The sequence below is a fragment of the Solea senegalensis genome, linkage group LG18, assembly GCF_019176455.1.
Source record: "Solea senegalensis isolate Sse05_10M linkage group LG18, IFAPA_SoseM_1, whole genome shotgun sequence".
Lineage (NCBI taxonomy): Eukaryota > Metazoa > Chordata > Actinopteri > Pleuronectiformes > Soleidae > Solea > Solea senegalensis.
The window spans coordinates 6,204,825-6,221,444 of NC_058041.1; the positions used below are offsets into that span (position 1 = coordinate 6,204,825).

At 41.4% G+C, this 16,620-nt stretch overlaps 1 protein-coding gene across 1 annotated transcript in view; it reads left to right on the plus strand.

Moving 5' to 3' along the window:
- The window catches only part of rbfox3a (RNA binding fox-1 homolog 3a), a 64,221-nt gene that overhangs the window by 26,165 nt on the left and 21,436 nt on the right, over positions 1-16,620 (plus strand). The window contains exons 3-6 of the mRNA XM_044014454.1: positions 6,932-6,985; positions 10,252-10,344; positions 11,706-11,766; positions 13,107-13,160. Coding sequence (XP_043870389.1) covers positions 6,932-6,985; positions 10,252-10,344; positions 11,706-11,766; positions 13,107-13,160 — 262 coding nt within the window. The remainder of the gene's footprint in view (positions 1-6,931; positions 6,986-10,251; positions 10,345-11,705; positions 11,767-13,106; positions 13,161-16,620) is intronic.

A 16,620-nucleotide genomic window follows, 5' to 3' on the forward strand; every position in this document is an offset into this window, starting at 1 on the left:
TCACAGCACCACTTCACTGATTCAATTCTCCCATTCGCTAGATATGGCTGAAATCTGTAATCTCGTTCTCCACCTCAAATCATTTCCTGAGACTGAAAGCTCATACTCGTTTACCAACACATCCAGCGTTATATGCATTTTTACACTCCCCAAACAGTATGGAGGCAATTCCAGTCTGCACACATGACACTGTTTGTCTGATGTTTTTTTCATAAATGTCTTGCTGTAATGTCTGATGCATGAAACCAAAAGGTCTGTCTTTCAGTGGATTTAAACTATAGAGCATAGATTTATTTTTACGTCAATAAAAGTACCACTGTTTTGATACATTTTTAAGTACAAGTAAAAGTACTGGTCTAAAAAGTGTACTGCAGTGAAGTAAAAAAGTAGCTCGTTTAAAATGTAGTTACTTTTTTAACAAGGGGTTCTTTCTTGTGTCGTGCAGAAAGGACAAGGGGACACAAATCTCACATGAATAGTTTTTTAATTAAAGGCAAACCTTTACAAATGAAAGTGCTGACAAAATAAAATATGTAAACACATAACGTGTCAGTCAAAATGGGTCAAAGGTCACAAATGCTTTAACTTTCTCACTCAGGGACCTTAATTAGTGGCAATTCACCCTCCTTGTCATTCACATGTCCTCATCATTCATTCACCTGTCCTCATCCACCTGTCCTCATCATTCACCTGTCATCATCATTCATTCACCTGTCATCATCATTCATTCAACTGTCATCATTCACCTGTCTTCGTCATTCACCTGTCCTCATCATTCACTGCCAAAGTTTTCAGTGCTTGAATGTATGTATTTTTTTAAATTGAGGCCAACATTTTTTTACTCTGTAACGGATGTGATTTAAAAAAACATGCTTAAGTAAAAGTAAAATTACAAATTTAAAAAATGTCTTTAAACACAAAAAACCTATTTAATCATAGGGGATGACTACTGGTTTCAAAAACAAGTCTATTTGAATGTAACTTTAAGTCAATGGGAAAATTAGCTTCTACTTGTGACTTGATTTGTTGGTTAACATTTTCCTGTGGAGTTAATGGTCTCAGTCACCACCGTAGGGTTTTCTGTTACACTGTAAACTTCTTTACACTCCTGAACTTGCGGGTTAAATACGTCAACGTGGCGCCGGCCAAATTGCAATTCTCGAGGCTTCAATGCGCTTCACTTTAGATTCTCGCGGTTGATGTCGCGACCGTTGCCACTTGATCCAAACCCACTCCCAGGTGCCTGTGCATTTAGCCCCACACAGAGTGAAACTTTATAAGCTGATATGCAGCACCGCTGCAGTCCCATGAGCCTCAGCTGTGTTTAATTAATAAGCAAGCACTTAGCGAGCCTGCCGCAGCAGGGTCCTTACGGTCACATTCCCTATGGTAGGGGTCCAGATGAGTCATTAGACACTAAGCACACATACATGTGCACCGGGTGTGTGACGCATACGCATGTATGGTATACAACGGTGTGTGCGTGTTCACGTGTGCGTGTTTGAGGTGAGCACCAGGGGTTGGATTTTGTGCTAATGGAGTTTTAATGACACCTACTCCTGTCTAATCACCTCTTCTGGAGGCTTCCAGCATTCCAGGTAGCCCTATGTGTTCCCGGCAAGGGAATTCTTTTTAATGTCTCCTGTTCATGGCTACACTCTCATTTGCCTCCCCAATTATTCCATAAGGCTCCACTCTAACCAGCTCTGCCTCTGAGGAGACAAGGTGTAATTATAATCTAAAAACCTGCTAATTTACACCTACATATCAGTGCAGCGTTGGAGCCATTTTGCACTGAGTGGGTAGTTAGAAAACCTGAGCTTTGCCATAGCTGTGTCCCCCCAGTGCTGCGAGCGTGTTTGCATTGATTAAGATAATTACAATGTTTAGAATAGAGAGGCACAGCGATATAATTTATCGCTTGTTTACCGCGAACGTATGCAAGAGTGGTCATTTTTGCAGTGTCATCACTTTGGACATAATTGTAACTAGGGTGCCCTGACCGCGGGAGCTTTATGGCGCTATATCACAAGCGCATAATCATCGTCTGATAGTCTGAGGTTTATTACAGCAGCTTTTCAACCTGCTCAATCTGTACAATGTGTAGAAAAATAATGCAGCATTTATCTGTGCGCGAACAATGATATCTATGAAAGCTCACTGAGGCTGATAAACACTTCTCAGCCCCTGTTGAAAACAGTACTAATTTGGACTAATGGAAACAATCGTCTAAGACACCCCATTGGACACCAAACACTGAAATAGAGATAGATGGAGGAGGGAAGAGAGCAGGGAGAAAAACAGCGACGATTGCAAGGGAACGTGCCGCCAGGATCTTTGTTGTTGTGATTTCAATTTGCTGTATTGTTGAAGTGCTGATTCCGGCGTGATGAAAAACATAAATTCATATAATCAGGCGATTGTATACTTTTTTATTTTATCTTTCATTTCTGCCCAATGGAAATAATTCTGCTTGAATTGTACACGCTGGACTTTTAAATAATAAACTTATAATTAAATGTTACTTTACTGTTTATCCTTAATTTGCTGGGCGTTTTTTCTTTTTGTAGAGGATGACCTCAGTGCGCTCACAGCATTAGAAGACAAAAACAAACACACACCTCCTTGTTTCTTGTTCATCAGCTCATTGACATTGATCAAGACTATTGGATTTGTGTTAACCAGGGCTCTTAGTGTGTGTGTGTGTGTGTGTGTGTGTGTGTTGCTCTGTGCTTTACCATCAGCCTGGCTGACAGGGTAATTAGTTCTAATGAAATAACACAGTTATTGTGGACAACAATTAAAGGTAGCTTTCATCCCGCTCATTAGCCTTCGTGGAGAAGCACTTTTCATTTTCTGCAGTTTCTTAATGATCAGATGTGAAGGGCACTCACACACACACACACAAAACATGTGCACGTACAGTACGGCCAAAAGACGTTCAATATAAAGTGTTTTACAATTTATTTATTAGCATTTCTCCACTTAAAAAAAGTGAAAACAGTTGTGAATCCTGCATTTGTAGTCCAATTGTTGTCATTTATGTTCCCGTTTTAAAGCAAAAATAGGCGATAAAGCACAGCACATATTGAGTGTGACTGACAGCCTGGTTGCAGGTGACGTCTGTGAACTAACAATTGCAAAAGTGTCAAAAATGGTGCCAGTGAAATCATGAATCTTCAAGACAGGAGTTCACGTTCCTACGGTTGACATCAGGACCTGTCGCCACTTAGCAAGTACACACGAGGTACATACAAAGTACACACACATGAGCTAAACAGCTTGTTCAGCATGCTGTGGACTCGTCTGAGAGAGAGAGACCCAGACGGAGACAGACAGAGAGAGAGAGAGCAAAGAAACAAGCCATTGAATCAAATCAAGAATTGACTCATGAATCAAATGTTCTGTCCAATATTTTTATTTCAAGCATTTTGTCTTTTAATATACCACAATATTTGCTCTTTCATCCCCTTCAGTAGCCTATGTTATATAGTATTTTATACAAATGTGTATAAATTGTTTAATTTTTCAAGATTTCAGAAAGGAAAATAAAAAAATAGACAAAACAACAATATAGTGCTTTAGTTGACACACAGTAACAGATCTAGTAGTCTGATAGTAGAGGACACCAAAAATCTCCCTCGTCCAGCCTCTTCTTCTATCATTTAACCCACTTTATGTTCCACTTAGTAGTTTCCAACTGTGTAACTGTGTCGAGTTTGCTTCCTCCTTCAAGTGGGAGATTAAAGTCAAATGTTGTTTTTCTGGCAAACCCAGATGTTTCATAGGCTTCACCGTGGTGTAAATTGAGGTACCATCAACATAATCTTGGAGACCTGCATTGTGTTGCTCTGATGCGATCAAAACAGTCTCAATAGCCTCCGTTTTCCTTCCTTTTCATGGCACTTTGTCTCTGATCAAAGTCTCCAAATAATCAGCTCAACAAACAAATATGTTGTGGGACGTTCTATCACGTTCATTTTGTACATAAATACAAATCATGTACACGGTGTGACGTGTGTTTTGCGGGTGGACCTTTATCTTCAGGGCTAATGTTGATGATGTGATCTTGCCACTGCACCGCTGCCTGCTCCATGTTTATTTATTTATTGAAATGAACTACTTGATTCAAGGTCTAGTTGTGGGACCACAAGGCTGAGCATTACCATACTGTTCTGCAAGGTTGGTTCACACAGCCACGAGTTCATTCCGGCTCTACCTGCAACACAGGTTCCTTCATCTTGTAGTCTGACCCCAATCTGTGGATTTCATCAAGATTAATCAGAATCAGTTTTTCAAAATATTGCATTATTTATGTTGGTCTCTGTAGATAATGCTTAAGATGATATCAGTATGTACTGTATGTTTAAATATACATACATATGATATGATATGGTGCGTGTTTGCATGGATGCAATTTACAGCAGAGAAAAAGCCTCTTTTCCAAAAAAAAAAAAGAAAGGACACTAAGACAATGTATTGTGCACTCAAGACACTTAGGTTTAGCTGTTCGGGTGCAGTGTAAAAGTTTTGGTGACCTTTACTTCTTACCTTGCTGCAGTGATGATGATTACTCCAAAGCGGGAGCGGGCAGAACAAGGACTTAATTTTCTTAAAATCAGCCTTTTGGAAAGTTTGGAAGTGAGCCCATGTGAGAATACAGCAAGAAAATATCTTGCAGTAAGCGAGTGGATGAGTGTCCTCATTTTAGCTGACTGTTTGGGACTGTCTCCATTATCTGTACATCCCAAAACATACCCTCACGGACCCTCATGTATGACAGCCACACAGGTACCAGCATCAAATGAGCTTTTTGAAAACAAGAAGAGGAAGCGAGTGAGAGCAGAGTCAAGGATTAAATGGTTGAAAGCTGAAAAGGGAAGAATGTTCACCCAGGAGTTGCAGTAGGCTCTGAGAGTTAGTGAGGAGTTACCAGATGACTGGGAAAGTGAAGTTAAAGTGGTCGCAGCCAAGAAGGTGTTTTGTGTGTCCTCTGGACATGGAAACTTGGTAGTGAAACGAGGAAGTACAGGAGAGTATAGAAAGTAAGAGGATGGCAGAAGAAGAAAAAATGGGACAGCCAGGGAGACGAAGAAAGTAGGAAGGCATGCGGCAAAGAGAGAAGGCTTGTAGTGAGTTGTATAATACACCAGGGAGGGACTGAAGGACTTGTGTTGGTTGCTAGACAGAGAGACAGAACTGGAAAGGATGTGCAGCAGATTAGAGTGATTGAGGACAGAGATGGAAATAAATGTGTGGAGAAGATGGAAGGAGTACTTTGAGGGGCTAATGAATGAGGAAAGTGGGAGATGGAGGGGAGATAGTGCCTCAGGAATCGCAAAGGATCAGTACGGAGGAAGTGAGGGCATCTGTGGAGGTATGGGGACGTCAAGGGGAGAAATAAGTGGACCTTTTGGGTGAGAAAATGGTATTTACAGAGGTATTAGTGTGATCAGCTACACCGTGAAGATGTGGGGAAAGAGTTGTTGAAGTTTGGTCAAGGAAAGATGTTGAGAGTGCTGAGGGAGAACTTAGTCTTTGTGGATTGAGAGAAAGCTTATGGTCAGGGGCCAAGAGAGAGGAACTGTGGTATTGTACGAGTAAGTCGGGAGTGTCAGAAATATGGAAGGGTGATGCAGGACATATATGAGGACAGTGATGATTTGTGCAGATGGAGTGACAGAAGAGGAATGAAGGTTAGTAGGAGTAAGACAGTGTACCTCAGTGTGAATGACAGTGGCAATGACATGAGTAGAGGCAGCAAAGTGGATTAATACCTGGGGTCAAACATCCAAAGCAATGGACAGTTCACAAGAGAGGTGAAGAAGAGAGTGCGAGCCGGGTGGAGTGGGTGGAGTCGAGTGTCAGGGGTGATGTGTGACAGACGGATGGCAGCAAAACGCGTTGGTGAGACCTGCTGTGATGTATGACTCGGAGACAGTGGCACTGTCTAAAAGACAGGAGGCAGAGCTGGGAGATGCTGAGACTCTCGTTGCCAGTGACCAGGACGGACAGGATTGGAAATGAGCAAATTCAAAGGGACGGCTCAGGTTGAACAGTTTGGAAATAAATTGAGAGAGAAAAGGTTTAATTTGCAGTGACTATATTGGACAAAGGATGTTGCAAAATGGAGCTGCCGGACAGGAGGAAAAGAGGAAGAGAATGGATGTTGTAAAGGAGGACAGTTGGTGTAACAGAAGAGGACACAAGGGAGAGGACAAGATGGAGGCAGAGGAAGAAAAATGTATCACAGACTATCTCTTAACGCTCTCTCTTTCTGACCCTTACCTCACACACCCCATTTCCTGTTCTAAATGAGAGGTCTTTTGCCTCCACGAGAAATATCCCATGTTGCTCTCTCTCTCTCTCTCTCTCTCTCTCTCTCTCTCTCTCTCTCTCTCTCTCTCTCCTTCTTCCTTTTTTTTTTTTGAAGAGGGAGAGGATTAGCAAGATGATGGGCATCATTAAGATCAGCGGTGCATGCTGAGGCATCGCACCGCTATAGCGTCTGCATCCACCATCGTAATGTTCATTAACACCGCGTAGCCCCGGTGCCCAGTACACGCACACACACACACACACACACACACACACACGCACATCTTTATTACCACAACAGAGCAAACACAGCATTAAACAGCATTAAGCGTAAATGGATATTTTATTAATCTCATTGTAGGGTGAAGAGGAGTTTGTTAATTTGGAGCATTGACTGCTTGACCTTTTTAGTAGTGAGGGGGAGGGTGTTTCCATTGTCAAGCTGTGTATTGCTTTTTAAGGCCAGGATTACTGAAGGTTTTTTTTTTTTACTATTGTTATTATTCCAGAGTAGGAGATAACAGTCCAGGTACCATGTTCTAATTATTGCCTTCCTCTCTCTGCTCCCTCCCCCCAATCCCCTGCCCTCATTTTCCCTCCCTGTCCTCTGCAGCAATTTGGCAAGATTTTAGACGTGGAGATTATTTTTAACGAGCGAGGCTCCAAGGTAAGTGTACCATAACCATATATTCATGAACACTCGCTCAAACACACATTTTCGAGCTGACTGTATTTGTCCTCAGGCCTTCAATTCCCTTGTAGTCCTCCACTCCCCTCACTGTCTTCACAGCTCCCTTCCCCTCTGTCTAATAGTAATTATGGACCTATCAGTGACACTTGCCTCCAGGCAGCTTTTACACCTGACCGAACTGTCATATATTGTGACATACAGTGAATCGCTCCCACTTATCTTAACGCTGACATTGGGATTCACACAATCTGCAAACACACACACACACACACTGTAGTGCCTGGTTATGGTGCTAAAAAGTAAGCATTTACAATATGCTTATGTGCTCTACCCAATTTAAATTTAAGTTTTAAATTTCAAGAGGATCTGAAAGACACAGAATGGCGTCATTTTGCATGAAACATGCACATGTTAACATTTACTGTTCTGCAGCCAATTAATGTTGTTGTTTGTGGTTACAATTTTAGTTTCTATTTAAAATTGGAGGTTGCAGGGTTTTTTTTTGCAGGTTTTTATGTATGTAATCACTTGTCTCTTTATCAGCCAACACATTTCTGAAGGTTAATTAATGTTTAATACATCACTAAATCTGTGTCATATAGATTTGCAAAAAAAAAGAAAGAAGAAAATCAGTAAATTATAGGTTTGTTTTCTTGTGGAAGAGCAGACAGCACGTGCGCCCCCTTCAGATTACATGAACAGGATGTTTAGGATTGAACAGTTCTGCTCAGACAGTTTTTACTGTCTGGTAATCTCTGGTGATATTGGGCAAAAAAAAACACCTCCTCAGTAAAAAAGGCTTCAGTACTGCAGGCAAGTAAAGGAGATTGTTTTGCGCTTATTTCAAAAAGCCGGATAAATGACTACGTCTTTCCCGTGTTTCTGACAAATAGCCAAATGAAATCCATAATCTAAATAAAGTAGATAATGAACGTGACGCTTCCACTGCTCCACACCGGCGTCACATGTGTTTTACACCCGATGTGACGAGGACGACGGTGGCGTGCGACTACAGACCAACTCGCGGAGCAACATATTAAAACGTGCTCCGCGCCCACTTTTATCAGAACAAATGAGGAAATATGTTTTGGAGGGATGTTGTTCACCCACACACTTGAATGAACAACCTTGTTCATGTAAGTGTGTGCACTGGAGCCGCTCTGGAGGCTTAGTCTACATAACAACAGCTTGCAAAGACACTTTCGTGACAGTGTTTCATTTTGATTTATCACCATCTATATATGCTAATAATTCTCATCTTAATGGCTTACAGTAGGTAAGCGTGCCAGACACTGGGACGTGGCAGCAAAGGCGGTTTGTGGCGACGTCGGGAGAGACATAAATCATCGCGGTCGTGAGCGTCATAGGACGGCCCGGCTTTTGATGAAGCATGATCTGGGGGAACGCGGCGAAAACCCAATCACACGTGATCACCGCAGACATGTGAAGACACATTCTAATGCCAGGTGTAGACTCATGATAATGGCAGTAAATGAATAAGGCCCCTGTACCTTATAAGCTTGAATCCCGTTGGTTGAAACGAGGGAAGAACACCGTATACACAGCGAGTTTAAAACTTTATTCATCCCTGATTCCAAGACTTTAAATTAAAAAATAAATGTAATTTATTTTTTACACGTTAGTTGTGCTGCTAATGAAATAAATGCTAATATAAGTGATCAAAATATGCAAAATTAGAGGTCAACCGATTTTTCTGTATGACCGACGCTGATCTTGAAAATGATTGCATTTGTTGCCAGTTTTCCGGCAAAAGGGTTAAACGCTCTACCACTATATGAAATCCATTAAAACTAACATAATGTAAAGTGGCTCTGGTACATTCATAAAGAGAGAATTCCTGCTTTAAGTTCAACTTTAATGTAACCCTTTAGCCAGACAGCGATCACTAATAGCAAGCTCTTACTCTCTGCCTACTTTAAGCTCACTGACGTAGATAGGTCAGGCTGTGTCGTCGAGGGTTTGGAGGCATGTTTTACCCTCGTGTGAGCTCCGTGAGTGAGCTGTGTCTCCAGGCCTGCGATGCAGACAGGGGTGTCATGAGCGAGCTGCGTCCTGGGGGCACAGAGAGTCACGGCCGACCGATCCCTCCGAGATTGTTGTAATCGCATGACACTTATGTGCTGTCTCCTCCCACCTCCCAGCTCACCAGCAGAGAAACTGTACCTCATACAGCAGATACATACACACCCAAACATATGCGCCTCCTAAATGCATTTGCGTGTGCGTGCAGAGGCTTACATTTCATCCACTAATGCAGTTTACTGTGCGTCCAGTTGTTTGTGAAAGTGCATGTGCAGCAGAGTCTGCAGTCAGGAAGAGCACACACATACAAACTGGGATCATCTGATATGTATCATGCACACTGTACATGTACAGTATACGTCTTTGTCTCCTTTTTTCTTTAATAGGTTTTATTTTTGACTTTGACATGGGTGGAGGATTAGCAGTAAGTCAGCACTTAAAGGGCTGTTTCACCCTTTTTTTCCCCCCCACTTGGTCAAATGAAGAATAAACGTGAAGCACTGACGATGCTGCTGCGTTTGTTTAATTCACATTCTATTGCAGAGTTGGATTCAACTGGAGTAAAAGATGACAGAAACACAGTGACGAGTCACTTTGTGTTCGACTTTTTCAATCCCAATGCTCTCCGTGCATCTCAGATCCACCGGTCTGAAGATCAAGTAACACATTTATCTCTGGAAATGAGTAAAAAATAAAAACATGGGTGAAGTGGTTCTTTATCACACACTGTCAAAGACAGCTGTCGTTTGTGATTGACATTGCTCCGGCATTTTTAAGTGAGCGTCCTCTTAAAACGCGAGTTAACGTGAGATTTCCAAATGACTAATATTATTTCTCAGCTGTTTTTTTTTGTTTGTTTTGAAAGGAACTGTGTAACTATATCACAGCACAGTAGTGTATGTGTTTGATGTGTTTGTTTAATGAATGATCTGTGGTTCTGACGCCTTGTTTGCCAGCTCTCCTGACTGTATAACTCCAGCTCTCTGTTTCTCATGTTTGTCTAACAGCCTGATGTTCTCTCTGGCCTCTGCTACTAGAGCTAGACCTCCTTTCCTGACCTGCAGCGCTCTCATCTGTGCTTTCTTCTTCTCTCTTCCTCTCTTCCCCCCCCCCCCGTTTCCTTCCATTATTTAATTTCTGGACCGCCTTCCCTTTTTTTCGTGGCTTGATTTTCAACCCCCACCTCCTGGCCACTGCAGGGCTTTGGGTTTGTAACATTTGAAACAAGTGCAGATGCCGATCGTGCACGGGAGAAACTAAATGGTACAATCGTAGAAGGACGGAAAATAGAGGTGCCTTCCTTCTCCTGTCTCTCCCTCCTCCTCCTCCTCCTCCTCCCTCCTCCCTCTCTGTGACTCTCTCTTTCCTTTCTCTGCCTGCCTGACGTTTTCTGCAGTGCTCCCCCTTCCCCTCTCCCTCTCTCTCTCTCTCCCTACACCCATTCCTTCTCTCCCACCTGCCTGCTGCACCTTGAACACTGCATGCCGAACCCTGATCCGTAAGTGTGTGTGACAAAGAGGAAAAAAAAGACAGATCTATTCAGTGAGCGTGTTGCCGTGACGTCTGCTTTGGTTTTGATGGGTTTTGTCACACGTGTGTGTTTTGTCTCTGTGTTGCGGTGCAGTGGGTTTTGATTTGAGCGAATCGTCCCTTAATTAGAAATATCAATCAGGGAGGAGAACGCGTTGCCCCTCAAATCAAAGAGGCGAATGTCATATTTTGATGTCATCATCCATTTTTGAGTGTCTTATCCTCCTCCCCCTTTTGAATTTTTAATAATTAACTCACACTTTCTCAGTGAGTGTGGATAGTGTGGACTTAAAAGACTCAATGAGGATTTTTGTCACTATATGAATAGATTTGTTTTGTGGAAAACCAATGAAAAGCCGACATATTGACATTTCATAGAGGGGGCAAATTTGCTTAACATTAAAAAATCTTTCCCTCATTATGTCGTCTTCTCAGAAACATTTGCTGTGGCCAAATGAGTGGAATATTAACGTGATTTTCTTCAAGTCGGACGTGTGTGAAAATGCAGCCATCACATTTCCAGTAGGTTGTGTCACAGTAGAAATCACATTTTGAAAAAAAAAATACCATTTTAAATAAAAAAAAAAACTTTTCTTAATCGAATCATGATTTTCATTGATTTTAATGAAGACACTGTCCTCCCATACGAAATAACACTCATTCTTACTTTTTATCTATGTTGTTGGGAAGATGGTTGTTTTACAAAAAAATGATGTTTTTGTTTTTTTAACCCTGATGTGAGGTGTTTCATAACCTCGTTTAGTTTTTATGACGACGTAATCCACTCTGAAAACTTAATATCCACTCGTTTTTGTGCATTATAATGCCCCATCGTTAATAATAATAGTAATATTTAACAGTTTATTATATGATACATTGCTAAAGGTTGTATCCGCGTGTGGTTGTTTGAGTTGGAGGACTTGGTTTCTTCTGTTTCTGTTTGATTTGCTGCATGCAGCCTCAGTTGCAGAAATAAATAAACCCCCAGCATGGCATGGAGAATGTTTAAGATATGGCTCCCCTCAGACTGTGCAGGTTCTGCTTGTGTGTGTGTGCACGTGCCTGCGTGTGTGTGTGTGTGTGTGTGTGCGCCTCACATTAATCTCTGTCTGTCTGCTGACAGGTCAACAATGCCACAGCCAGAGTAATGACCAACAAAAAGGTGGCGAACCCTTACACAAACGGTGAGACTTTCCAGATTTACTTTCATCTCTTTAAATATCTTTGTAATTGCTGCTTTCCTCTCATTTATCTCACAGATATTGATCCGCGTCCTCGTGCTTTCTGCTTTTCCTATACTGTACCCCGCGACTGTTAATGTACTCGAGAGCTCGTGACTCAGACGTGGAATAGAGCAGGGATTACGCAGACCTGCACTTTGACTCTGACTTGAATGTTCAGACCAGAAAACATAAAGATGAGGACTCTGACGTATAAGTAAAATATTGCTTTGTTAACGCTGCTGTATCTCTATATTAATGCTGTGAGCGGAAACACAGGTACGTGCGTTCACAGACTCGGACTCAAACACTGGAGGCTCCAGACTCGACTTGGACTCGAGATTTATTAACTGGACGGCGACCACCGGTCCCCACTCTGTACTTTTCTCCCCCATCATTTTCACTGGCAGTATCAGACCTGGCTTCATTACCGAGCGTCGGATCTTACGGCTGCGTTTATGAGAAGAAGTAAATCATTATGATCCAATTCTAGCTATTTGGGCTGGCACTGCGAATGGCAAAGAAAGCAAAAAGCTGTAAATGTTAGGCAGGCAGCAGATGATTCTGTCTTCACACACACAAAAGAGTTGTTCACATCTGATTAATAAAATCAATATTTGTCAAAGAGGCGGTCAATTTGGTTTGAAATATCAGGCAAATAGCAAAAGGGAAATGTTTTCTTTCTCGGGTGAAGGGAAAAGGGCAGCACCGAGAGATCGGAGGATGGAAGAGAGGATTCAGAGAAGGACGAAGTGAATGGGTGAATGAAAAGAGCCAATAAAAAGAGCCAGCGGACATTTGTAAAGAGGGAGAGGGAAGGCCCTTTAGGCTATTTCTACAGACACTCATTCATGTGGACGGAATGGGAGAATGATGGAGGAAGAGAGGGAGAGAATGATGAGGACTGTGGAAAGTAAGAGAAGGGGAGGGAGGGAGGGACGAACAAGGGAGGGAATTAAATGGCCAAACACACACACACACACACACACACACACAGACACACATGTGCAATAACTGTTTGGGGACGCAGAGACATAGAATAAGCCCTGAAGGGTTTTCCATTTGTCACTGTCATCAGGCACCAAATGTAAACACACACACACACACACACACACATGTAGTGTGTAGGAGGAACAACACCAAAAAAAGTGTGTGTGACACATTCAAATTCATCACTTTGTCTTATTATTGAATGGATTAATATCGCAGTCGGTATCATGATGCACAGCTTTATGGACAAATGCTAACACCCTCCTTGTTTTTGTGTATGTGTGTGTGTGTGTCTGTGTGTGTCTCCTGTGCAGGCTGGAAGCTGAATCCAGTGGTTGGAGCTGTATATGGTCCTGAATTTTATGCAGGTAAAGAAAAACGCAGAAAAAAGAAATATAAAACATTAAATTCATACATTATCATCTATATTTTTACGTCCATGTGATGTGTGAAGACATTTTTGTGAGCGTCCATCTTGTGCATTGGATCCACCCTGAAATAGATCACATACAGATGTATCGGTTTAACATGTTTAAACATGTATAAGTGCATAAAAGCACATTATACATTAATAATATCCCATTTGAGAAGAAAATTAAATTTTATCTCAAAGTTAAGGCCCTCTACATTCTCCAAAAACCAAAATGTTGTGTATGATGTACATGTGTGTGTCCGTGTCTTTGTGCACTTGTGTGTGTGTGTGTGTGTGCTCATCCTCACAGGTACATATAAAACAAAAAAAGCGCTCCATCTGTCCAACGGCACATATCAATACCGTATAACGCCACTGTTACCCTTGCTAGTTTAACACTAGCGTACGTTTTTATTGGCGCTCGTTCTCCGCCCTCCTAAACTGAAATTCAATTTACATACTTAAAAAGTAATAATCCGGCCATTTTAGCAGAATACTGTAAGTGTCTCTTTGGCTCATTAACCTCCTCCAACCCCTCCTGACCTATATGTTCAAACCCACAGAGCAGCGGCACATTTATAGGGAGGCCGCTTCATTTTCTGTTACAGAGAGGATATCTTTCTACTCTTTTCTTCCTTAGCACCTGTTTCCTTCTATTTTATATCTTTTATATTTAATTATGAGCCTGCTTGTTTTGATTGTGAGAGTGTTTCCTTTGTGGTGCCGTTCAAAAATGTTGAATTAGACTCAGAAACCTTCACACTCAGGCGTCCAATGCTGAGTATCTAATTCCCCACACATTATTTATACAGAGTTTTTGTCAAATTTTCAAAAACAAAACAAAATAAAAAGGACATTTTATCATTTAATGTGCATAAAAAACCTTGTATCGATGGTTACATTTTCCTTTAAATACTTAATACAACTTTCCTTTGGCAAGACACGGGTCTTTAATGGGTAGAAGGAGAAGTGAGTGGAAGTATTAAACACACACTCAGAACAGAAGAAGAAGAAGACATGATGCTCTTAAATGCACCACTAAAGTTTGCCAAGTCTAAACGACACCATATGCCTCCCCCTTTCTTCCCAGGAGGAGCGAGAGATGAGGTGGGGGGGGGCGGTGGGTTTACCTCTCTGCCCTCTGGATTTTTCCCTTTTGTTCATACTTTCTTCTCATTATGTGAATATTTTCTCGCGACTTAGGTCTACACTGGCATTCATTGATGATACACTCCACATCCGGATCTCCGACTTTATAGATGCTGCAATTATTCCACGTGCGCCTAATTCTCTGCCTCCTCTCATCTTTCACCTCCATCCTATTAAAACAAAAAAAAAACAAAAAGACGAAAAATTCTCACCTGTAAGCAAAAGTGCACGGGATTAAGATTCCTTCTGGAATAATTATGACTCCATTTAATCTATTTTGGAGAGGAGGTAAAGCAGGATATAAAGCGAAATGTAAGGGCAATTAATCACCTTTTATCAGATAGCTTTTCCCAGCACCCATCAGCTGAATCGGCCTCTATAAATCCTGGCCAGCTGACAGCACACTCCATCTCCATTGCTGGGCTCAGCTACAAGTTTATTGTGCGCAAATCCCATTCAGAGGAGTGACGGATGACCTCAGCATCCGTCATGGGTGTGTATGTATGACCTCCACAGATATATACGCCCCCGTGCTCACAAACTCATGAATGTTGTACATCTATGCTTCCACCCTTGCATGGAGGCATACACACATGTGCAGCATTCATACATTCACGCTCTGGTACATACAGGTGTTCACCTAAACAACCCTCACAGTTACACACAGCGCACCCTCTTGCTGTGCACTTTATCATTCTATCACTCTAGTGTACATTCGAATACAAAAACCTGGTGTCCAGTGATTGAATAAAAATGAATATAGAATGAACAGGAGACACATATTAAGTGCATCTTTCTTTGTGTTTCTGTGACTTGAGGCTTTGCATATAAACATTACATACATTCAAAAACCCTGTGTTGAATGTATGGCTTTTTTAACCCTTCCATATGAAGTGTTTTCCTCATAAAAAACAGTGCAAGCATCTGTATATGCGTGGTTTTAACCCTGTAACACAGAGCGTATCGCAGACGACACAAGCAGCACTTTGCATTTCTGTAATTACGCAACCTGTTTGTGCTTTCAGAGAAACACCAACGGTTTCTGAAAGCTGAGAAGTTGTGGTTATTACCACTATTTCATTCTGGAAGCCGGCAAATCGGCGTCTTTGTTGCCAGAGAGGAAAGATTTGGAACATAAGTTTCCATTTTTTTGACCTGTTTTTGGACATTGAGATAAAAACTCAAACAAATGTTATCGTAAACATGTTTTATGTATGTTCTAAAGGTATTGAAACATGCAGTAAACTGTAAATAACTCCCAGATATTGGAAGTTATTCTGGAGAAATAGACAAAAGCACTTAGTTACAGGACATTCTCTGGTCCTTTTATGGTTAAAATAAGCAAATAAAATGCCAGGCAGACATTTTAAGGCTTAGTTGTCAAAAGGGTTAAGGCACAATTCAAGTAATTTTGCTGCTATAAATGGAATTGGAAATGGAAACCATTTATTTTATATTCCTTGACATATCAAGTGTGCACAAATGCAATTGACTCATATGGTGACACGTGGGCCTGGATCAGTTCACGATTCATTCAGATTAACCAACAGGCTAAAAGCTGGCGGGGTGCGCGACGGGTGGCTTCACGGCATGTAATTAATTTTTAAGTAAAATTAATTTAAGTGTAACTGTGAAGCCAGCAGGGCCATATATGCCTTTAAATATCATCACTGATGGAATATCGCATTGTCCTCTAACCTAAAGTCTTGGGTCTGACTGTCTGATGTTTTCTCACATTTAAAAGAGTCGCTTAAATATGGAAATTAAAGAATTCAATTGAAATGAATCACATGCTCATGTTCACGTCAAGTTAATGAGGGGAGATTAGCTTCCAGATTAGATTAGATTGCACTAGTGCAGAGAAGGTCCAGGCTTAAACCCCTGAACCTCTGATTTAAAGTGACAAAGGTGAAATGATCAAAAAATGCAGCTATTCATGAAATACAATAAATGAAAACATGGGAAATTAGAAAATAAATCAGAGCAAATCTCTTGAGGCCAAGACACCAAACAGACACTGATGTACACAAACACATCATTATAATATGTTGAGTCTTCCTTTCATGCTTTTTATCAGAGTTAGCGTAGTAGCACACAGTGCGTGTTTATGAGTGTGTGTGTGTGTGTGTCACGTATGTGCGTGTGTGTGTGTGTTTGGGTGACTGGGTAAAATAGACTGCATAGGCTTGAAGGACAATGAGGGAAATGTAATACTGATTGATTGACTATGTCCTCGACTGGGTATATGCAAAGCAGTGTGTGTGTGT